The 24707-nt window shown below is 35.7% G+C and overlaps 1 protein-coding gene across 3 annotated transcripts in view; it reads left to right on the top strand.

Moving 5' to 3' along the window:
- The window catches only part of LOC123673800 (dynein axonemal heavy chain 8-like), an 80857-nt gene that overhangs the window by 11227 nt on the left and 44923 nt on the right, over positions 1-24707 (top strand). For all 3 annotated transcript variants that reach the window (XM_045608481.1, XM_045608482.1, XM_045608483.1), the window contains exons 11-31: positions 1093-1318; positions 8197-8310; positions 9998-10124; positions 11322-11590; positions 12527-12662; positions 12837-13016; positions 14092-14242; positions 14627-14823; positions 15422-15558; positions 15694-15874; positions 15932-16094; positions 16904-17078; positions 17907-18325; positions 19785-19896; positions 21048-21376; positions 21564-21735; positions 22172-22325; positions 22376-22506; positions 23617-23847; positions 23978-24183; positions 24239-24459. In XM_045608481.1, the coding sequence (XP_045464437.1) occupies positions 1093-1318; positions 8197-8310; positions 9998-10124; positions 11322-11590; positions 12527-12662; positions 12837-13016; positions 14092-14242; positions 14627-14823; positions 15422-15558; positions 15694-15874; positions 15932-16094; positions 16904-17078; positions 17907-18325; positions 19785-19896; positions 21048-21376; positions 21564-21735; positions 22172-22325; positions 22376-22506; positions 23617-23847; positions 23978-24183; positions 24239-24459 (4031 nt within the window). The remainder of the gene's footprint in view (positions 1-1092; positions 1319-8196; positions 8311-9997; positions 10125-11321; positions 11591-12526; positions 12663-12836; positions 13017-14091; positions 14243-14626; positions 14824-15421; positions 15559-15693; positions 15875-15931; positions 16095-16903; positions 17079-17906; positions 18326-19784; positions 19897-21047; positions 21377-21563; positions 21736-22171; positions 22326-22375; positions 22507-23616; positions 23848-23977; positions 24184-24238; positions 24460-24707) is intronic.

Genomic DNA, 24707 nt, shown 5'->3' with positions numbered 1-24707 from the left:
TCTATGTACCGGGTTTTTCACCATAATTCGACCCCCCCTTTAACTTTGTTACTAAAAGAGGTACAAAAAAATGTTTTCTACAAAAGTTTCACGAAATTGACCAGTGTTTTTTTAAATTATTTCACAAAACGAAATATATACAAAGTGGGCCACATATTGATAGCAACTTCATTTTTTCAAATGGAACACCCTGTATATTTTTCTATATTTGACTAGCTCTTTTTTCCCTGATTTCGAATATATAACATATGTTTGGCCTATCTCTCTTATTCTGAGTACCACAGAGTTTCAAATTTTAAGAACCACCTGGCATGCAAGCTGGCAGTTTTCAAGTGGTAGGCTGCGATAACTCAAAATGATCTTTTTTGAGTTATCTAGTTGGCAATTTGACTATATGTCATTTCGTTGCCAACGAGATAACTCAAAAAAGAGCATTTTGAGTTATCGCAGCCTACCACTTGAAAACTGATTACTGAGCATGCTAGGTGGTTCTTAAAATTTGAAACTCTGTGGTACTCAGAATGAGAGAGATAGGCCAAACATATGTTATATATTTGAAATCAGGGGAAAAAGAACTAGTCAAATATATAAAAATTACAGGGTGTTCCATTTGAAAAAAATGAAGTTGATGTGGCCCACTCTGTATATATTTCGTTTTGTGAAATCATTTTAAAAAACATTAGTCGATTTTGTGAAACTTTTGTGGAAAACATTTTTTTGTACCTCTTTTAGTAACAAAGTTAAAGGGGGGGTCAAATTATGGTGAGAAACCCGGTACGCCATCAGCGTCTCAATATCCAGAGGCGTGCAGTTCATTTCTCTCTCTCTTTATTCTCTTAATGACCTGGCAGCTTGGCCATGTGGTTAGGATCAAATTGGTGAGTGGAGTTGGGTCTACCCTAAAAAATCTCAAAAATCACAAACTATTTTAACAACTTAAACTTCACAAACGTTTTTAGATTATTCCGAGGATTATTCTTATTAAGACTTTTTCAAACTTTGGAGCTACAAAATGGGACGTGAGGAAAAGTAGTCATCTCACCGTGACGACCATTTTGGAACTCCCAGTTCAGAGTAGAATCTTGATTTCAGATTTGAGAAACTCAACTTGCCCTGCTTACATCTCGAAGAGAGATACTTGGAAGCGATGATCATGTTTCAAGATGAATTGGGTAACTTGAGGGATATCTATAACGAAGAAAGACAAACGCCAATGTTACCCAAGCTTATGCCACCCGTAGCTGGAAGACTCATGTGGATCAAAAATTTTTATAGAAAAATCGAACAACCAATGTTGGTGTTTAGGGAAAAATCTCGTGTGAGTTTTCATTGAGAGTTTTGATTGTTCTGCGATTTTACTACATGGCTAGTTCTCACTGTAGTAGTGTAAGTTTTCATTTCCTACTTCCTTATTGAGCTGAGATGTTCAAGCCATCAGACCCTGAACAGGAAAAAAACATTTCGATGAACCGTTCAGCCAATTTGCAGTGTTCTGCCTAAAGTGAGGATGGGACACAGTAAAAATGCATGTACAGGGTGGGCAAATAAGCGAGGTAAGCGGCTATATCTCAGGAACCACACATCGTAGAGACTTGCGGTTAAAAATTTTAGCACTAAAGTAAACAAAAGAAAACACTGGAAATTATTTTGGACTTCATACCTCTACCGCTAGGGGGCGTAATAGCTATCGTCGAGTAGAAAAATGCATTTTACTCGAAAAATTTTCATATTAAGTTGGAAAAAAAATATCATCAATGTAAACCTTGGAAAATTCTCTATCTGTTTGAATTGTCACTTTCGATTTTGCGACATCGAATAAGGGTGGGGGAAAGATAGAAATCTGACTGATTGAAATGTCTGTAACTTCAGTTTGGCTCAACATTTTTGAGCAAATTAGATCTTATTTGAGAGACAACATCTTGTTGATTGAGGAAAAAATATACTCATGATGAATTTGATTCAGCTGCTTCCGATAGGGAGCGCTTAGTAAGAAGTTCATTGTTTTCTTCATTTTTCTCTGAAATTTCAAATGTAATGATAGGATTTTTTTAACAGAAACAAAAATTTCATTGAATTTGCATGAAAAAACCTCAAGGTCGCAAAGCGATAATTTCAGGCGTTCTGAAGTTATGGCCGAAAGAAGATATTCTTCAACTGATGCACTGCGAAAAACCAAATTGAGTCTTCAAGTTCTAACAGAAACAAAAACCCCATCAAATTTGTATGAAAAAACCAAAAGGTCGCAAAGCGATAGCCTCAGGGGTTCTGGAGTTATGGACGAAAAAATATATTCTTCAACTGATGCACTGAAAAACTAAATTGTGTCTTCTTTCGGCCATAACTCCAGAACGCCTGAAGCTATCGCTTTGCGACCTTTTGGTTTTTTCATACAAATTTGATGGGATTTCTGTTTCTGTTAGAACTTGAAGACTCAATTTGGTTCTTCGCAGTGCATCAGTTGAAGAATATCTTCTTTGGGCCATAACTTCAGAACGCCTGATATGATCGCTTTGCGACCTTCAGGTTTTTTCATGCGAATTCAATGAAATTTTGGTTTCTGTTAAGAAAATCCTATTATTACATTTGAAATTTCAGAGAAAATTAACAAAACAATGAACTCCTGACTTAGCGCTCCCTATCGGAAGCAGCTGAATCAAATTCATCATGAGTATATTTTTTCCTTAATCAACAAGATGTTGTCTCTCAAATAAGATCTAATTTGCTGAAAAATTTTGAGCCAAACTGAAGTTACAGACATTTCAATCAGTCAGATTTCTATCTTTCCCCCACCCTTATTCGATGTCGCAAAATCGAAAGTGACAATTCAAACAGATAGAGAATTTTCCAAGGTTTACATTGATGATATTTTTTTTCCAACCTAATATGAAAATTTTTCGAGTAAAATTCATTTTTCTACTCGACGACAGCTATTACGCCCCCTAGCGGTGGAGGTATGAACTTCAAAACAATTTCCAGTGTTTTCTTTTGTTTACTTTAGTGGTAAAAATTTTTACCGCAAGTCTCTACGATGAGTGGATCCTGAGATATAGCCGCTTACCTCGCTTATTTGCCCACCCTGTACAGTGCATCCCATTTTGGGTGAGACAGCCAGGTTTCTCGCTTGTTATTTAATCTTAAATAACAAGGCAAGGCTCTATCTAGAGCCTTGCGGTTTTCACGTTCCTGTCCTACTTTTTCGTGAAACTCAAGTTGGTCTAATCAGATTTTGCATAACTGTTTCCGTTCAAGAGATACAGGGTGATTTTGGACATTGATACTTTTCGGACCCCTCCTTTATCTCCGAAGTTAGTAGAAATAATACTGAGGTAAAAACCACGTCTGAATCAGAATTCTGCGTAGAATCCAGTGGCGTACTCAATTTTTTTTTCGGGGTATGGTTTTGAAGATTCAACACAAACCTATATTTTTTTTAATGAAACACCCTATATATTATTACTTCGTTGGATTCGTATTTTTTTTTCCTTCAAAATGATGTATGAAACTATGTAGGTAGGATGTTCAGAAATATAAAAAAACAATAAAACATCAAATAATGATGGTGTTTTTGTTAATGGGCAATGGATTTCCCATATAAAAAAAGAATCAATAATAATAATAATAATTATTATCATTATTGATTCTTTTCTTATATGACAGCTAGATCAGATTGGTTTTTCTTCCCAATGCTTGCTTGATAAAGCAATGCTGCCAAATGCATAGTAGTCATTATAACAACAAGAATGTTTGTATCATCAATGAGCTACTACTTTTTAAAAATCAAAAGTAATAATCCTCTTATTGAAACTTGGGAAATTCATGACCCATTAACAAAAAAACCATCATTATTTGATGTTTTAGTGTTTTTTTATATTTCTGAACGTCCTACCTACATAGTATCATACATCATTTTGAAGGAAAAAAAAATTCGAATCCAACGAAGTAATAATATATAGGGTGTTCCATTAAAAAAAATATAGGTTTGTGTTGAATCTTCAAAACCATACCCCGAAAAAAAAATTGAGTACGCCACTGGATTCTACGCAGAATTCTGATTCAGACGTGGTTTTTACCTCAGTATTATTTCTACTAACTTCGGAGATAAAGGAGGGGTCCGAAAAGTATCAATTTCCAAAATCACCCTGTATCTCTTGAACGGAAACAGTTATGCAAAATCTGATTAGACCAACTTGAGTTTCACGAAAAAGTAGGACAGGAACGTGAAAACCGCAAGGCTCTATCTTAAATAACAAGCGAGAAACCTGGCTGTCTCACCCAAAATGGGATGCACTGTAAGGACACAACCAGTTCTTCGAACAAGGTCCCAGTATAATAGGGAAAAAAAGTAGGGAACTGAAAGCATAAAATTATTCCAAACATTGCTCATTTCCTTTCTTTCATTTTGATTACGATTATGAGTTTGTCAGTTCTACCTTACTTAGAAGATATTTCAATTTCAATTTAGTTTGTTCGCCAGATCTGTTGTTCCGGCGACGTCATTACTCGAAAGTAATTCATCCTTTATATTAGATTATTATTTCAAAATACGGTAAATTAAAATCAAAAATAGACGTGTTTCAGGATTATTTCTTAAAATGGTCTTTTTAGCTTAAAATGAATTTCTTCCATACTTCACGGACACAGTGTAGATTAAAATGCACAGAGCTAGATACATTTTCAGATTCTAAAATTATAAAAGTTTAATGAGTCTTCTTGATGAAGGATATTTAATATAAATCAAATAATTTGACAACTTTGTGTCTAATCCTTCACAATAATATATCTGTATGATATATTCAGTTTATTTTTGTCTTGGAATATATTCCAATTCTAAAAATGACAAATTTAATAATCAACCAAAAGAAAAATTCAAAATGACTAAAATTGTACAAATTGAGTAAACGGTTAATAAATTGAACAACTAAATTAACATAAAGACAGACGTACGTTTCGGAATTTTTGTATTTAATAATACAATTTTTCCTCATCAGTGCCTTACAGTTCAACGGAATTATTAAATTTACAAACTTACCACGTGTATATCTAACCTCAACAAAATTGCAAGTAAGAAACCACTAACTAAACGTAACGGTTGCTTTTGTGAGGATTCACAGAACAAGCCATTACTTAAGGTAGTCATAGATTTCTTCATTGTTATTCTTTTGAAATACATATACACATCGACATTTACAATTGAATAAACAATTTCAGAAATTCTAAATTTATCAATTGGTTGATACTGACTCTCTAATCAATAAATGATTACATCAAATTATAAAAGTTTAATGAGTCTTCTTGATGAAGGATATTTAATATAAATCAAATAATTTGACAACTTTGTGTCTAATCCTTCACAATAATATATCTGTATGATATATTCAGTTTATTTTTGTCTTGGAATATATTCCAATTCTAAAAATGACAAATTTAATAATCAACCAAAAGAAAAATTCAAAATGACTAAAATTGTACAAATTGAGTAAACGGTTAATAAATTGAACAACTAAATTAACATAAAGACAGACGTACGTTTCGGAATTTTTGTATTTAATAATACAATTTTTCCTCATCAGTGCCTTACAGTTCAACGGAATTATTAAATTTACAAACTTACCACGTGTATATCTAACCTCAACAAAATTGCAAGTAAGAAACCACTAACTAAACGTAACGGTTGCTTTTGTGAGGATTCACAGAACAAGCCATTACTTAAGGTAGTCATAGATTTCTTCATTGTTATTCTTTTGAAGTCAGTATCAACCAATTGATAAATTTAGAATTTCTGAAATTGTTTATTCAATTGTAAATGTCGATGTGTATATGTATTTCAAAAGAATAACAATGAAGAAATCTATGACTACCTTAAGTAATGGCTTGTTCTGTGAATCCTCACAAAAGCAACCGTTACGTTTAGTTAGTGGTTTCTTACTTGCAATTTTGTTGAGGTTAGATATACACGTGGTAAGTTTGTAAATTTAATAATTCCGTTGAACTGTAAGGCACTGATGAGGAAAAATTGTATTATTAAATACAAAAATTCCGAAACGTACGTCTGTCTTTATGTTAATTTAGTTGTTCAATTTATTAACCGTTTACTCAATTTGTACAATTTTAGTCATTTTGAATTTTTCTTTTGGTTGATTATTAAATTTGTCATTTTTAGAATTGGAATATATTCCAAGACAAAAATAAACTGAATATATCATACAGATATATTATTGTGAAGGATTAGACACAAAGTTGTCAAATTATTTGATTTATATTAAATATCCTTCATCAAGAAGACTCATTAAACTTTTATAATTTGATGTAATCATTTATTGATTAGAGAGTCAGTATCAACCAATTGATAAATTTAGAATTTCTGAAATTGTTTATTCAATTGTAAATGTCGATGTGTATATGTATTTCAAAAGAATAACAATGAAGAAATCTATGACTACCTTAAGTAATGGCTTGTTCTGTGAATCCTCACAAAAGCAACCGTTACGTTTAGTTAGTGGTTTCTTACTTGCAATTTTGTTGAGGTTAGATATACACGTGGTAAGTTTGTAAATTTAATAATTCCGTTGAACTGTAAGGCACTGATGAGGAAAAATTGTATTATTAAATACAAAAATTCCGAAACGTACGTCTGTCTTTATGTTAATTTAGTTGTTCAATTTATTAACCGTTTACTCAATTTGTACAATTTTAGTCATTTTGAATTTTTCTTTTGGTTGATTATTAAATTTGTCATTTTTAGAATTGGAATATATTCCAAGACAAAAATAAACTGAATATATCATACAGATATATTATTGTGAAGGATTAGACACAAAGTTGTCAAATTATTTGATTTATTTTCAGATTCATCTGAAATTTAGAATGGAATAAAAAATTTCCACCCTAGCTAGAGGAAATTCACAAGAGAGTTATGAGTTTTTGAAGAGAGATAGCTTGTTTATTATTCTGTATTATGATTTCTGAGATGTACGTTAAGCGAATTCAATATTGCCAATCGAAAATAATACTTCATCATCTGGAGAGCCGTCAAAAAATTTCTGGAGTATTGATATTAATCAAAAAATTTACATTGCTTACCCTGAATGAATCCGTTTTGAGATTCTATATATGAAAATTCATAATCCATAACATCTATAATCGACTTAATCTTCCAAGGAGCAGAAGATAAGCTAATAGATACTGGATGGGATACTTTTGGATTTTTGGGTCATAAATACAGAGTATTCACTAATACACAGATAATGGTTTTAATCGTTTATTCTCAAAACACTCTCGTAAGTCTCACTTTTTCTCTAAGCAAGTTCTAGAAGGCTGAACGAAAGGGGGCCCTAACCCAGAAGGGAGCTCAACCCAGTTCAGCTGTCTGAACGCAAGGGAGCCCAACCCAGAAGGGGGCTCAACCCAGTTCAGCTGTCTGAACGCAAGGGAGTTCAACCCAGAAGGGGGCTCAACCCAGTTCAGCTGTCTGAACGCAAGGGAGCCCAAGCCAGAAGGGGGCTCAACCCAGTTCAGATGTCAGAACAGAAGACGTGACAGAAGGACTAAAACACACAGGTTATGTCACTGACGTTTGCTCTCGATCATCGAAGATCTATTCTTGTTTTCTCTCTCGATGGCCCTCGATGGCCGCGCCACGTGCAGACTCGCAGCGCCACCTACGACGTTGAAGTAAAACTTCAAGTGTATGGTTGGTTGTCTCTCTCGAAATTTGTTCGGATGAAGTAATATTCTAACAGATACTCTATTGATAATGATCTAATTTCCATAACAAATTTCATTACAAACGACATAACTATATAAAATTGTATTTTCTAACAAATGGTACTACTATGTTGAAGAACCAACAAAATCAGTATTAAAAGACCAGAATAATTTATTATTCTCTCTTCTCCGCGTGTTCACTCTATGCGCAACAATATCTCTCTCTCTCTCTCTATCTCTCCCATTTCTCCCACTCTATTATTCCTCTCGAATACTAATAAGGTAGTTCAATTTTGTATTTCGAACTTTGGGAGGTATTACCACAACTCTAATCACTTATAAAAATATGAAAAGACAATACACAATCAGGGCTCCAGACTTGATCCAGTAGTCATAACTTATGCATAATTGAACCATTGAGCGACATATTGTTAGAAATCATTTTTACGAAGGTTATCTCTTTTTCTATAATCTGATTCCGCCATTTTTCAGGTTATCAAGCATCGAAAAGTCCAGAAATGTATACAGCTCTACAATGCTCTGAGTATGGTGTTCGTGCATTATGAAAAACTCTACCACGAGGGTTGGTACGATCACTGTAGCCAGGTGAGCATCACATTTGGCATTACTTTGAAATTAACCAACTGTAAAATTTGGAACCAATTAAATTTATATTGATGAACTATACGGAAGATGTGTAGCTCTATGTGTAAGTGGTTATAACTCTAGACGTATTTGGTGGATTGACCCTTTGACAAAACATTCAGACCTCAGACTTACGCTGAAATTTCAAGTCTAGCTTCTTTTTAATGAAAATTATCGAGTACCCTCCATACCGCCTTCTCTTCCAGGACTCCAATACCAGCCCGACTTATGTTTTTTGGTCCAGCAAGATTGTTTTTAAAAACTTTAATATTACAATTGAAATTACCAGTGAATTCTACGATAGAATTTTATTGAAATCAAATACAAGTGTTCGTATTAGATGTTTATTACAGACTAAGATAAGATAAAGCGTCCGTGTCGCTGGTAAGAATTGCGGACTTAGCCATCTTCCACGAAACGGGCCATCTTCCACGAAGCGGTCAGGTTACACATGTCTTCTCTTCCTTAGTCTGCTTATTTTGTTGCTATGGTCTTAGAACGAGATATATAACTCCCGCCAAATCAGTAACGAACGCGGAAGAAATGTTAATAACATAAATATGGACTTGGCGATAATTATTGAATGGGGATCCAATAACTTGGTGGATTTCAATGCAGACAAAACACAAGCATGTCTTTTCTCTAGAAAGGCCGATCTCAGTTTGCCCAACAATAGTACAACAGTATGATTTTCTGTTTCGTGCTAGGAGCAATTTCACTTCCAGTCAGCTACTTATGATTTATAAGGCGACCTGTCCTGGAATACTGTTCCCATGTTTGGAGTGCGGTACCTGAGCATATTCTGAAACTGCTTGATTCTGTACAAAAAAAGGCAATTCGTCTCGTCGGTGCTGCCTCGCTTACAAACTCGCTCACCACTTTGGAACACCGTAGAAAAGTAAGCGATCTGTCTCTATTTTATAGATATTTTCATGGGCGATGCTCTTCTGAAATATCAACAATCGTTCCTCCTTTGGCAGTCCCTTCGAGGTCAACCCGTCAAGTTCAGTCTTCACACCCCTTTGTGGTCGCGTTGGAGACCTGCAGAACATCTCTTTTCAAAGACTCGTTCATCCAACGAACAGCAAGGCTCTGGAACACATTACCTAGGGAGGTGTTCCCCGAGGCATATAACCTTCATAAATTCGAAAAGAACACCAATTCCTACCTTCCTTCCCTTGGTTCTCACGATGTTCTCTGAACATTACAGGATATCCCCTTTCGTGGGAAGAAGAACAACAAAAATAAATTAACAGCCGGACAAACGTACAACCGAGCATACAAACTACAAAATACTAACACTGTGTCAAAAAGAATAGTGCCCTAAATCTAGATAATTCAGAGGGAAACTCATATCAGGTTATGATAATTTTTCAATTCTAATATTGCTATAATTCTATATCGATGTATATCCAAATAAACAAATATTATTGTTAGCAGCTGCAAGAGAGACAGGCAACAGCAAATGAGGCTTAATAATATACGCCTAATCTTAGTTATGAAAAAATGTTTGCACATAAAATAGCGTTGGATGTACCTTCGGCTGCTGATCTTTGACGTCAGCTAACAGCTTTCTTACAGCAGGGTCGCATAGAGGCGAACAAATACAGTGAATAGCATCATTACAACATTTATCATCATGTTTCAGGTCGTATCTTGTTTGAATGTGCCAATTTTAGTTAGACATCCCAAGACCAAAAGATACGTTGTGAATTTCAGCCCGTATATTAACGAAGTTATTAGAGAATCTGAGTTCATGTACAAATTGAAAATGCGTAAGTGATTTTTTTCTACTCCCCTTACAGAAAAAGACTCGGCAACTATAAACCTGTCTATTTAAGCACTGTGCATCGTTAAACTGTGTGATTTACTTTACCGTAAACAGAAAGCACGATCAACAACCAATACGGTAGCATCTGTAAAGTAAATTGCACGGCGAATAACCAATAAGATAAAAACTTTATTAGTTGCCACGGAAACCTATACAGCGCTGTCACTCTTGTATCGGGTGTTTTTTTTCGAAGTATATACCTTTAAATTGACATTACTGTTCAAGATGGCGACCGATTTGACAGCTGTCAAGTGATTTATTCTCAGTTTGGTTTGACAATTTATCATGAATAGACTCTCGCCTGCGTATCGCGCACTACGTCCATTTTATTTTGTTTAGCGATGAAGCGCACTTCTGGTTATATGGCTACGTCAACAAACAAAACTGCCGCATTAGCAGTGAAGCTAATCATCAAGTGTATGTCGAAACACAGTTACATCCAGAAAAACTGACTGTTTGGTGCGCTTTATGGGCTGGTGGAATCATTGGTCCGTACTTCTTCAAAAACGATGATGGCCAGAACGTTACAGTCAATGGTGATCGGTATAGAGCCATGATTACTAACTTTTTCATTCCTGAATTGATCAACCATGATGTCCAGGAGCTGTGGTTCCAACGAGACGGCGCAACATATCACACAGCTCGTGCCACAATCGATTTATTCAAAGACACGTTTGGTGACCGCCTAATTTCACGTTTTGGACCTGTGAATTGGCCTCCAAGATCTTGTGATTTAACACCGCTAGACCACTTTCTGTGAGGCTATGTAAAGTCATTGGTCTATGCGGATGAGCCACAAACCATTGACCAATTGGAAGACAATATTCGCTGTGTTATTGCCGATATACTGCCACAAATGTTGGAAAAAGTCATCGAAAATTGGACTACATACGAACCAGCTGTGGCGGTAATATGCCAGAAATCATATTTAAAATGTAATGCCACAAGATTATCTTGCGGATAAATAAGATTCATGTCAATCGAATAATCCATCGTTGTTTTATTGTAATTTAATGTTCTATAGCTCGAAAAAAACACCCTTCACAAATGAATTGACTAGATGACAGGGCAGGCAGCTTATGTATAACAATAAACGTATGTAATGATGTGTAGATGTTATAATATAAACGTTTTCTATCAGCTGTTCCAGATGTCGGACAAATACTGATTTTCTGCAGAGACAAAATGCAGTATTCCTCGGATGTGACCAGACAGTTGGTGGAACGCAACGATAGGATCCGTTCTAGTATTCCATCTCTGTTCATACCTTTGATGCGGACCTTGATGCTCAAACTTGAGAACGCTTTCGAACCAGCTTTTTCAACCTTAACTTGGACGTCCTTGCAAATACCAGAGTTTTGTGACAGCGTCAATTCGATTCTTGAGAACTTCGAAATATTCGTCAAAGAGGTAAGTTATTTTTAAATGAGTAATGCTACGCTAGTATACTACGCGAGATAAAATAACTTAAGCCATCTATTGGAAAAATAATGGGTTTCTTCTTACTTCTTCTTCTTCGTCAGCCTTCCCTTATCCACTCCTGGATGTAGGCCTCTTTCATGTTCCTCCATGCTTTCCTGTCCTGAGCTATATGAAACCATCTATTTCCTGCATACTGCTTCATATCATCAAGCCATCTTCTCTGTGGTCTTCCTACACTGCGTCGTTCTTGGTCGCCAGTGTGTTACTTTATATGTCCATCTCGATTTGTCCTGTCGAGCCACGTGTCCTGCCCACTGCCACTTCAATTCTGCAACACGTGTATAATATCTACGACTCTAATTCTTTGTCGGATTTCTTCATTCCTTCCTCTGTCTCTAAGACTGAGATTGAGCATAGTTCTTTCCATCGCTCTCTGCATCACCCTCAGCTGGTTTGCGGTCTTCTTAGTTATCGCCTTAGTTTCCAGGCCATATGTCGCTACCGGTAATATGCAGGCATCGAAAACTTTCCTTTTAAGGGATTTTTTGGGATGCCGTTATTCCCAAATATATATTTCATCTTTCCAAAAGCCATACAAGTTAGCCTGATTCTTCTTTTTATCTCTGCTGTTTGATTTTCTTTGCCGATTCTTATTGAGTGTCCTAAATATATATATTCTTCTACATTTTCAAGTTGTGTGCCGTCAATGTTTATGTGTTCTGTGGTGTGTTCTTACTACACCTAATATTATCTCTGTTGTCCTAATGTAAAGATTCATCATGGTCTGTCAACCTGGAGTTGATGAAATATGCGAAATTGGCATTTCGAGTGCACTAGAAAAGTGTAAGATTTTACATTAGGTAGATTTTGCGGTGGAATTTCTACATTTAGGATCAATTTCATAAAAGTCACATTTCACTCTAGGTTAAGGATTTGATGGAGGCCAGAATATGTGAGGGCTTGAACGCTATCGCCAATACATCTTTAGTTTATCTTCCGGATGAGGCGCTATCACTGGAAGATTTTCTAAAAGAAAATATCAGACATCGCCGACAAGTTGGTAATTAGCCTTCTATAAAATGAAATATCCTTAAGAATTTTAAAGTTATGATTGGGACCAAACTTTCACCCCCGAATACACAGTATTAGCGCATCTACACATCTACTTCTCACTTATTATATTTCATATTATGAACTATTAAAATCATTCGAAGTGAAAACACTTATATTTCAGTGATTGAAATTGAAAATAAGTCGCTTGCGATCGAAACTGCCGTTATCGAACTGATAAATAAATTTCTTGTACATATTGAAGAACCACACTTACAAGAAAACAAATATGATTGGTTGGATTCCGAAAGGGCGGTTAGGCCGATTTCATCTTCGTCTAAGTTGATCGGTGGACTAGAGGCTGGTGAGTAATTTTCATGATGGAATCCTATGATTAATTTATCCATATACAGATATTATGCAAATCTTTTCCTAAATAGAAAATATACTTTTCCACAAAAATTAAGTAAGTTCAAACATTTTGTGACCGTTTCAAAAGTTGTCGATCCTTATCTACCAAATTTTCATTTATTAGAAATAAAATGTTTACTTTCTTATATCTGCATTCTTTTTTTGCTCTTTATTTGGTAATTTTTTCAGTTTTAGCCATGTTCTTGTCGTTTGCGTCTCTAAGAATTGTTGTTTTATTTTCTTACATTCAACTTTGATTCAAATTATTGAAATTTTGAACGCTTCCGGTGTTTTGGTTTAGATTCGAATAGATAGTCGAAGACTTCGAGGTATTGATCTACATTTTCGACCACCTTTGAGAAGTATTCCTTTAACTCAAAATCATATGCGTCTGCTTGCTACTTCAACAATATGTATGCAAAGGCGTTGTCAAGCTGTGGTTGATGTTCGATGAAGTCACTTCACTCTTAACTTAATTTTTTCCATTTTTTGAGTGAACTGATTTTGTACTACAAATTTAAAAATAAATTCAACTGAAACTGTGGAATTGATAAAGGAAATGGCGAAAAAAACTGATTCAGATAAAATGGTAAAAAAATGAACTTTAGAAATTATTGAAGCCATTTTCCTGAAAAAACAAACAGAAACAAAAAAATGAACGAGCAAAGCGATATATCTCTGTAGTTGTTCGTAAAATAATTTTTTGCTGCGAACTGGTTTATTTTGGGCAAAAAACCCAAGGAAAATTTTTTTTTTAGAATGAAACAGGCTATTGGGAATAAATTTTTTAGTGGTAAACAAATAATAAGACAAAAAGTTACATGGAAATAAATTTTAGGGGTTGCGTTTTCCACCCCTTTCAACCATGGGGTAAACCAAATGAATTAACGGCCAAGTGTCTCTTTGGTAGTAGAAAACGTTAGGTTAATTTCAATATTGTAACTTTTTCTATATTCTGTATTTTCGTCTCAAATTGTTGTGTGATATTTAGTGATAATTAATGATCCAAGCATAATCTTTGATTTCAGGTTTCAAAGAAATTGATAGGGAAGTTCAATTGACCATGGAGATGATTCACAACGACTGTATCGAACTTTTTGCCTATTTCAATATGAAATTGTACGAATCATTCGTTAAATCTACGAAGTCCTCCTTGGAACAATTGAAGAAAGAGGCGAGGTTAGTAATATCTTATCTGAAAAGTAAAATTGACCAGATTCGTATTTTTCAAAGACATCATTGATCAATTGTATCAGATGATTGATGAGTATAAATGGGTTTGGTTCGTCCTTAGATATTATTTTATAAAGAACTCGTATTGATCTTTCAAATAGTAATTCCATGAGCTTTAAATATACTATTTTGCAATAATAATCAATATGAATGCCACAACATATTTGACGACAGGAAAGAAATATAGTATATACAGGGTTAGAACTATTTAGAGGGTCACTACAAGGATATCGAAACCCTTTAGAAATAGTGGCTTAAATTACAAAAAAAATTAATTATTCAGGGATAAGTATGTCGTCAGATTTTTTCTATTTTCCATTGTTTTTACAGTGGTCTCAATACTGATCAACACCCTGTTGTTAAGACATATCTGGAGTTACGGATACCCACAATTGTCTTAGATCCAACTCTGGACCGAATAGAAACAATATTCAAGAATGTCATAGCCAATATAATGGAAACTAATTTGTACTATTCCTTATGGGGTCAGAGGAGAGAATTTATCTATGATACCGATGCTGGGAAAGGTAGGTGACCCTTTTATGTATGTGGGATCCGAATTCTTAACACCCGACTGAATGATACGCTACTGACTTGACTACACGAAAACTACGCGATCGATCCTAAAACGGTGGACCATGCAGTTTTTATCGATATATGGAGACGTAAAGGGAAGAGGTACTTGAGACTTCAGACTGAGACTGGAGTACGATAGAGACAAACGAGGGTGGTACTCGAAGTTAGAGAACAGACGGACATAGTAAGAATTCGACGTGATAGACGCATATGATTCGATGTAAAATATATTAGACGCATCTAGTTAGATAATTCGACGTTAGATATAGACGGATCTACTCGAATAATCAGACAATAGACGAAAGTTCAGTGGCTGTACATTCAGTTGACGTTGAATTGTACATAGTGTAAATGAACAATAGTTTAGTACCGGCGGCCTTTTTATATAAACCCCTAGACAACGATATAAAAACCCTACATGTATGTTACTTCACATAGATCTATGTTAGGTGCAAATTATTAGGGCATTTGAATTGGGATAATTCTTATAAAAAAAGGTCCAGTTCAAAGACTTTCTGAACAATTTTAATAGTTCAAGATTTCTTACAGATTCGAATCTACAAATTATCATACCGGAGGAAAATTATCACAAAATGGTTACCGAGAATAAAGAGATTGTTCGTGTGTTTATGAGTCTACAGGGAATAATTTCCTTGCTTCAACCAGACATCAAGACAATTATTTCGGTAATACTTCATTGAAATCTAAAAACAAAGAACACTTCATGATCACTACAGTCCTAAATGCTGGCATGTTAAATTCTTAGATAAACCTTACCAAACATTGACAAAGAGAATACCAAAAATTTTTTTTTTTTTCAGGAATACCTGAAATATTCCTATATTTGGGCCGAAGATAGAGATGATCAAATCGAGCAATTCTGTGACAGTCGCCCTCTAACGGTCGAAATAATCGAACGGTTTCAAAAGTACGCCGAAGAAGTCGAGACTCTCAAAACAATTCCTGATTATGAAGTAGTGGGGCCCATCAAAATATCTTTAGGTATTTGAGAAGATTAATGTCTCGTGAAAAAATTTCACTTGAATCCATGTCTTACAGAAAACTTCAAACTGGCAGTCATCATTGAATCGAACGCTTGGAAGAATATTCTGGGTACGAAACTTGTCGAAAGAAATAAACAGAAACTGAATGGAATCGTCGACTTCATCAAGGCCCAAGAAAAAATCATGATTAAGCCAATAAGGGATTTGGATGAGTGTAGGTCAGTAAAAAAGTTACATAATGAATTATTCCTTTATTGTCAAAATGATAGTTACTCATTTTGTAAAACAAAGTATAAGGATAAAAACAGTCCCTCTCAGAGAAATACTAACCGTAGACACGTGTTTCGGGCTTTCGGTCCTCATCAGTACGGTGAATAAGTGTTAGGATGAGCAATACACAACAACAAACAAACAGAGTGAACAACAGAAGCCAGCAGTCCATTTGTGGCTTCAGCACGAAGTCCCAAAGTTTTTTGGGCAACAACCAACATCACCACGCGGAAAGCTATAGCTACCTGCGTGACATCCGAATCCAGGAATAATAACATGTGGAAAGGATAACGAGGGTAATTCTAAAACGAAGTATAAGGATAAGGACAGTTCCTCACAGATAACTACTAACCGTAGACACGTGTTTCGGGCTTTCGGTGAAAAGATGTTAGGATAAGCAACACTTGAAAAAAACAACAAACAAACATAGTCAACAACAGAAGCCAGCAGTGCATTTGTGGCTTCAGCAGCAGCAAATTACCTTTCATTTGATGTATCACAATCCATATATTGCCATTTGAAAAGATTTGTAGAGGGGTTAGAAATATCAAATTCAAAGAAGCACAGGATGAATTGCTTTTAAAATTAAACGTCTATGAGTGCGAGGATTTACCTCAATAATTCTTCCAATAAGAATTATTGAGGAATTATGTTACTTTTTTGGCAAGCTGTGTTATCTTTCTGAAACATTACATACTCTCATCATCATAATAATATATTGTACATTTTGCCTACTGAAACAATTTTTGAACATCAGGGTGGCCCTCTTGTGTTTGGAGCTCATACGAGATCGTTTTACCGAAATGGATATGGAACTAAATTTGATGGAAGAAACTTATGCTGTTTTTCTGAAATTTAAAATAGATACTCCACGAGAGGACATTGAGAGGATTGACACTTTGAGATTCAACTTTGAAACTATGAACAATCATGTGAGTTAATTGTTCGTATATTCGTTGATAAATTTGAAATGAGAGTGTGAGATAAAATGGAAAAAATGTGTAGGAGGTAAAACAAAAGATAATATGGATTTGCAAATCACTTTTCTTCAATAATCAATTGGAAAATATCTGTGGTTCTGCAAAATTATACTTATAACATTCTTAAAGAAAACTACATAGCCGTACAACTTTGCTTCCTCCGTTTTTTTTTCCGAAATTCGAGGTTTATTGTAAAAAACTGGTGAAACATTTATGATTCAAAGTATTGTTTATCGCTAGCCACTACTTTCTCCCATCTTTCGGGCAGCATACTAATCCCGCGTTGAAAACACTGTTCATTTTTAGAAGCGATCCAAAAAATCTATCCTATTTTTCACTTCTTCATAAAACCAGGTGCTGGTCAGCCATTCCGTTTGCCATTGATCGAAACAAGTGATAGACCGAGGGAGCAACATCTGGAGAATACGGTTCTTGAAGCGTTGAAACAACTCTCGGCACGTTCTTTCACTAAACGCGGCCTCACAACAGGTATTTGAGCATTAAATGAGCCTCAGCCGCAGATTTATTCATATTAAAGCAGAACATTAAAACCTCCCGCAAATGGCGAGAATTTGGCTCGTAAGCTTACATGTTTAATCGAGAATAACTTTATAACGATATAATATAAATGGTATGGATCGAATAGAAATGCACCGGAATCGTTTCGAATTGGGCTATTTGCTTTAAATCGATCACTGTTTGGCGTAGGTATATTCTGCTGAATTAACTCGAAATGTGTCATCATTCTTTGTTAAAAGATTTAATTAATTCTTATGTTAGGCAAAACAAGTTCAGTCAAACATCACCGAGCTGCAGGGTCCTCTTCTTCATGAATTGACCGAAGGTGTAGATAATTTCAAGATTGAGGTGGAAATTTTCGATAGAGATTTTGAAGAAAACGGACCAATGGTACCTGGATTATCAGCCAGAGAAGCAAGTGATAGAGTGTTGATACTGCAAGACAGATTTGATGAATTGTGGCGAAAATACGAGATGTACAGCAGTGGAGAGAGACTGTTTGGTCTCGAAGTGAACGAATATCCTGTGCTGTGGAAGAGGAAGAAGGAATTCAATCTTCTGAATAAGTTGTACGGGCTATATTTGGCTGTCAATCATAGCATCGATGGATATAATGACATACTGTGGAGTGATGTCGACATAGAGCAGATACTGACCGAGCTGGTAGATTTTCAAAATAAGTAAGAAAAAGTTTTTCTTGAATGAAGCGTATCTACTTTTTCGTTCCAAAAGGTTAAAGAAAACCGATTTAGGAAATTCATTAATCAACGTAAAATTCTTAAGGACATTGAAAACTTTCTTGGTAGACACATGGCATAAGTGATTTACAGGGTGACTCAATAGTGCTCGATTGGTCGATAACTCTTGGGCACAATACTTTCCCTATTTTTTATAGTAATTATTCAATAATCAATATTTATATGATCCATTTTGACCAATAATCAACACTGAGTTTATGATATAATCATGTTACTTATGGCTCATTTCCAGGTGATACTTACTATCAAGATAGTAGGCACTATCGTGATACTCGTAGAGCGACAACACTCGCCCACTAACATGATAGTAACTATCCAGTAGCTCATATGGTGATAGTTCCTGCGATATTTATTATTACGATAGCACTATCGTGATAGTACTGTAGGCTTGGTTAATCGATCGTCTAGAGGTATGATTCGATTACCTGGCCTTTCGTCTTTTTCTCCGTGACTTTGTCGGATTTGTAATAATTAAACTCTTTTGAATTATTTACATCTATTTACAAAGCCACATTTATACAGTACAAACTCAGTATTGAGAAGATCTTAATTACGTCTTAATTACAAGTTTCTCACTACGGTACTGAATTTCGTCTTTAACTCGAGTGTTAATTACTCGAAACGTCTTCGATTATCACGTCTTCGTCGTACCTCAAGTTTTCGGTCTCTAACTTGTTCGCGACTCGTCTTAATCTAGTCCGCGAACCGTCTTTACGTCTTACGTCTTAAATTTCAACCGACTGAACTTACTCTTACTTCGAGTTAGACCGAACTTAAACTTTACTCGTCTTCGACTTAACTTGAACTCTCTCTCGACTCGAACTTTCTTCGTCCCCTGACCGCAACTTACCCCGTCCACTCTGAATATCCTTCCCTCCTTCCGGCTTGACCACACCCTTAGGGAAAGTACCATCCCCTAGTCCAATAAGAATTTTGCCGTACCGCTCACAAAGATCTTCGCGGATTCCTGGAAATCGAATATTCTCGAAGGACTAGTACCTGATACACAGATGTAACACATCTGATACAACCGTCTTGTTCTCGAACTTTCCCAACCCCCCAGTAAATCTCTCCAAGATTTACAACTCCATGACATATCTTCGACACCTCGAAGAATAACACATCCTTTTTACATTATATATACAATAACATTTCGTTCCCTGTAAATTCATTGAAACTCTCGTGCCCTCGACACTTGAAGAAACTAATAGGTCTCCTAGCATCCGGTTGACCATCTCAATTATTTACAGGGAACAATAACTGGATCCTTCAGTACTATCACCGTGAAAATGAGTCTTTACTCGCAACACCCCATGTTCAATTTCAATTTTTCACCTAATATCACAATAAGTTTAAATATACCTATTTTTTTGCGCTATAGGTGCCGTAAACTTCCAAAAGCTCTGAAAGATTGGCCTGCGTTTTTGGATTTGAAGAAGAAAATAGAAGATTTCAGTGAAACTTGTCCTCTCCTAGAACTAATGACTAATAAGGTAATGAGAAGTAAAATTTAAATTGCTTCACTACGAAGGAAAGATAATGAATCCCGCTCCCTTAAAACTAAGCATCTAGAACAGTCCAATAGAGACAAGTTCGAAGGAGTTGAAATATGTTCATGACCTTGCTGAATTTTTATCATTCTGGAGTCAGTTTCTTGAATGGAGAGGAAGGTGCTCATTCACTTTAGTCGTTATTATCAATTAATTATTTTGCTCGTTGAGCTGCTTGCACGATCCAAACTATGTGCGTAAGAGAGGGTTATCACAGAAGTATTTACGCCCACTAGGTATCTTCATTTTACCTTGTTAGGAAAAATTTATTCAACTGAAGAATACTACAGTAACTGAATAAAATAGGCCTTACATTTTGAATAAATCCAAACTATCAGGTAAATTGAAAATGTAAACAAAAAGCCACCATATTCAGACTCAGTCAATCAAAAACGGGACCACGCTTGTCGCCACTGTGGTTTATTAACACTTTACGCGTCACTATCTATTAGGCCAATTGAAAAATCCTCTGTCTGATGCACAAATGGCGGTGCTAGTATTAAATCCATTCAAACGATACGTGTCAAAATTTGACAGCCGTCCGACCATTAGTTTGTTAGATATTGAGTTGTGAGTGTAGCTACTTTTGTTATTTGAAAAAATATGGCAAAAAAATGTCGTGTGCTGATGAAATAATGCTTTTTGAAGATAAAAAATACAGTTAAAGCAATATCTTGGATTGATTAAGACTTTCCGGAGTCTGCACTAGGAAAATCAACCATCATTGATTGGTATGCTAAGTTTAAATGTGGTGAAATGAGCACCGAAGACGTCGAACGCAGTGGACGTCCAAAAAAAAAAGTTTTATCGAACCTTAACTTCCCTACAAAAAACTGAACCCTAATAAAATTAGTTATTACTGCACGATAATATAACTCGTTCTCCAGAATTCAAATACGCCTCTACTGCGAAAGCATGATTTTTTCTTCACTTATAACGAAGATTAACTCTTCCTCCAACGACCTCATCTGCTATTGCAGACTTCCTGACATTCGCCCTGTTTCAAAACGTCCTCCTTTTCTATCCCACCTTTCATTAGCTTGGCTGTTTAGGGATAGTTGGCTCCTTAATTATTTTATTGCTTTTTTTTATAGGCTATGAAAGAACGTCACTGGAAGCGGTTATCAGAGGTTTGTCACTACAATTTTGATGTGGAAAATCCATCATTCACTTTGAGAGGAGTGATGGAAGCTCCGTTACTTCAGTATAGAGATGACGTCGAGGATATCTGTATAAGCGCTGTAAAGGAAAAAGATATAGAAGCTAAACTCAAACAGGTGATCGCAGATTGGGCTATTGCCGATCTATCGTTTTCAAATTTCAAATCTAGAGGGGAATTGTTACTGAAAGGTGCTGAAACAGGAGAAATAATAATGGCTCTGGAAGACAGCTCGATGATAATGAATGGATTGCTCAGTAACAGGTGAGTTTGGATAATTATATATAATTTAATTGGAGGGAGTGGTTATGAGAGAAGTCATGTTGCTATTGTTGCTTTTTCAGTAGGGAGCAAAAAATTATTTGTTCAGGAGTCATAATTACTGGCGCCGGCCGTGGTAGCAATTTAAGTCTTTACTGATGTTGTCTCTTTCATCCTTAATATATTCAAGGTATAATCAGCCCTTCAAAAGGGACATCCAACTGTGGGCTCAAAAATTAGTAAATACTTCAGAGATACTGGAAAAGTGGCTTCTCGTACAAAATCTCTGGATATACTTGGAGGCAGTGTTTGTAGGAGGAGATATTGCTCGACAGCTACCTGCAGAAGCTAAGCGTTTCAGTGTAAGTAGCAATTTTTCTTTTAAATTGACTTTCGATGTTGTGAATGAGGAGGTGTATTAATGCCAGAACAAAACACAGCAAACTACGAAATTCTAAAAAAATTGAATATTTATATATTTTTATAATAACTAATATGTGTTCAGGAGAATAATGCCAGTTCTCCGCAGCAATATTTTTTTCACTGATTAATCTGCAACATTGCCCTTCCATCGATTTGGCGTGTTCATGTTGAAAAAATGTTGCTGGTCATTTATACTAGCTATAATATTTATTAGTCTTCATTCTATCTGAATCTAGATTTACACCAATTCGATTATCCCACTATTTAAAGAAATATAAGATACCCACTAGTTATCATAGTTTTGAAATTTCAAAAACCTATACCTATATGTCTCAATGTTATTTTAAAAAAAATTAATCTTATTTCACTTTGCAGAATATCGATAAGTCATGGGTAAAGATAATGGCTAGAGCTCACGAAACTACTAACGCTGTAGAATGTTGCACTGGAGACGAAACGATGGGTCAGATTTTACCACATCTTCTAGAACAATTAGAGAGTTGTCAAAAAAGTTTAACGGGTTATTTAGGTGAGGAAAATCTCTGCAAGATTACAATTTTCTAACAATGTTTTTCGCAGAATCGAAACGGTTATTATTCCCGAGATTTTTCTTCATCTCTGACCCTGTTCTTTTGGAAATATTGGGACAAAGTTCGAATCCCGCCTCTATACAGCCTCATTTACCAAGTTTGTTCGATGCAATATTCTGGGTGAGTTAAAAATGAATAAAAACTAATGTAAATATAGTCAGTGATAAGAAATTTTCCTTAAGTTGAATAAGCTCAACCTCTATAGAAAAAAATTCTGTTCATCGTATCTGTACATGAATCAGTACTGATGTAAAGGGTGTTTTTTTTAGAGCTATAAAACTTTAAATTGCAATAAAACAACGATAGATTATTCGATTGACATGAATTTTATTTATCCGCAAGATAATCTTGTGGCATTAAATTTTAGATATGATTTCTGGCATATGACCGCCACGGCTGGCTCGGATGTAGTCCAATCTGGACGTCCAATTTTCGATGACTTTTTCCAACATTTGTGGCCTTATATCGGCAATAACACGGCGAATGTTGTCTTCCAAATGGTCAAGGGTTTGTGGCTCATCGGTATAGACCAATGACTTTACATAGCCCCACAGAAAGTAGTCTAGCGGTGTTGAATCACAAGATCTTGGAGGCCACTTCACAGGTCCAAAACGTGAAATTAGGCGGTCACCAAACGTGTCTTTCAATAAATCGATTGTGGCACGAGCTGTGTGACATGTTGCGCCGTCTTGTTGGAACCACAGCTCCTGGACATCATGATTGTTCAATTCAGGAATGAAAAAGTGAGTAATCATGGCTCTATACCGATCACTATTGACTGTAACGTTCTGGCCAACATCGTTTTTGAAGAAGTACGGACCAATGATTCCACCAGCCCATAAAGCGCACCAAACAGTCAGTTTTTCTGGATGTAACGGTGTTTAGACATACACTTGAGGATTAGCTTCACTCCAAAATGCGGCAGTTTTGTTTGTTGACGTAGCCATTCAACCAGAAGTGCCCTTCATCGCTAAACAAAATAAAATGGACGTAGTGCGCGATACGTATTCCGCACAGAACCATTATTTTCGAAATAAAATTGCACTATTTGCAAGCGTTGTTCAGGCGTGAGTTTATTCATGATGAATTGCCAAACCAAGCTGAGAATAAATCACTTGACAGCTGTTAAATCGGTATAACTTAAAGTTATATACCTCAAAAAAAACACCCGTTATATTGATTAATAAATTTTGATATGAATGCAATCATTTTCCATCTGTTCATCGGTAGGTTGACTTTGACGAGAAAAAGTCAGACTACATAGTGGCAATTAATTCCGATGTAGGAGAAAAGGTTCAGTTGGAAAAATACGTCCAGTGTTCTGGTGCTGTAGAGACCTGGCTTACTCATTTACTCCTCAGCGTGAAGGAGACAGTCAGAGCTGTTATAGCAGCACAAGCCCTATGTCTGAACGATCCTGAGTATAACTTCGTTCAAGGATTTCAGCAATTTTGTGGGCAGGTAATTCGATATTCAAAGCTTATATTTTCATTGGATTGCAGTACAACTAAGCATGCACAAATGTTTTGGGGTCCACAAATTCAGGTATACAGTGAGTGTATTTCCGTTGAGAATTACGATTGGTTTTCAGGCTGGCCTTCTTGGCTTGCAGCTACTTTGGACCTCGAACGCAGAACTGGCGCTGAAGAAATGCAAAATAGATCGAATGATCATGAAGAACACGAACCAAAATTTCCTAGATCTCCTCAATGCTCTCATAGACTTGACGTCGAAAAATCTGACCAAAATGGAGAGAATCAGATTTGAGACAATGGTCACTATTCATGTTCATCAAAGGTTTCACACTTCTCGATGGTTTTCATTTGTTTGCTACTTGAAGGATTTTTTATAGGGACATATTCGACAACATGGTAAAATTGAAAATAAGGTATATCACAGATTTTGAATGGCAGAAACAGAGCAGATTCTATTTCAATGAGGACAGCGACGAGGTAACTGTAGGAATAACAGACGTTATATTCATTTACCAAGACGAATATCTGGGTATAACCGAGAGATTAGCGATAACACCTCTAACAGATAGGTGTTACATAACCCTTGCCCAAGCTATATGTAAGTCCAGCACCATTTCACTTCTAGGTAACAACAAACAAAAATTATAAAGAACATCAACCACTGGTACTCTTAGTAACCCTATATTTAAGAAATCCTAGAAAGCCTGAAAAAATAAGCCGTCTGTTTTTGTGAATTTTTGTAGTAGAAAATTAGATTCCTCCATAGCTTTTCAATTTGAACAAACGGTAAAGGATAAACACATTCCAACCTCGCTGACGTCTGAAAATAGTTGTTTATAATGATAT

This window comes from Harmonia axyridis, chromosome 2 (genome assembly GCF_914767665.1).
Source record: "Harmonia axyridis chromosome 2, icHarAxyr1.1, whole genome shotgun sequence".
Lineage (NCBI taxonomy): Eukaryota > Metazoa > Arthropoda > Insecta > Coleoptera > Coccinellidae > Harmonia > Harmonia axyridis.
Note: the sequence above shows the minus strand (reverse complement) of the source record. Positions and strands in the feature narration are given on the sequence as shown.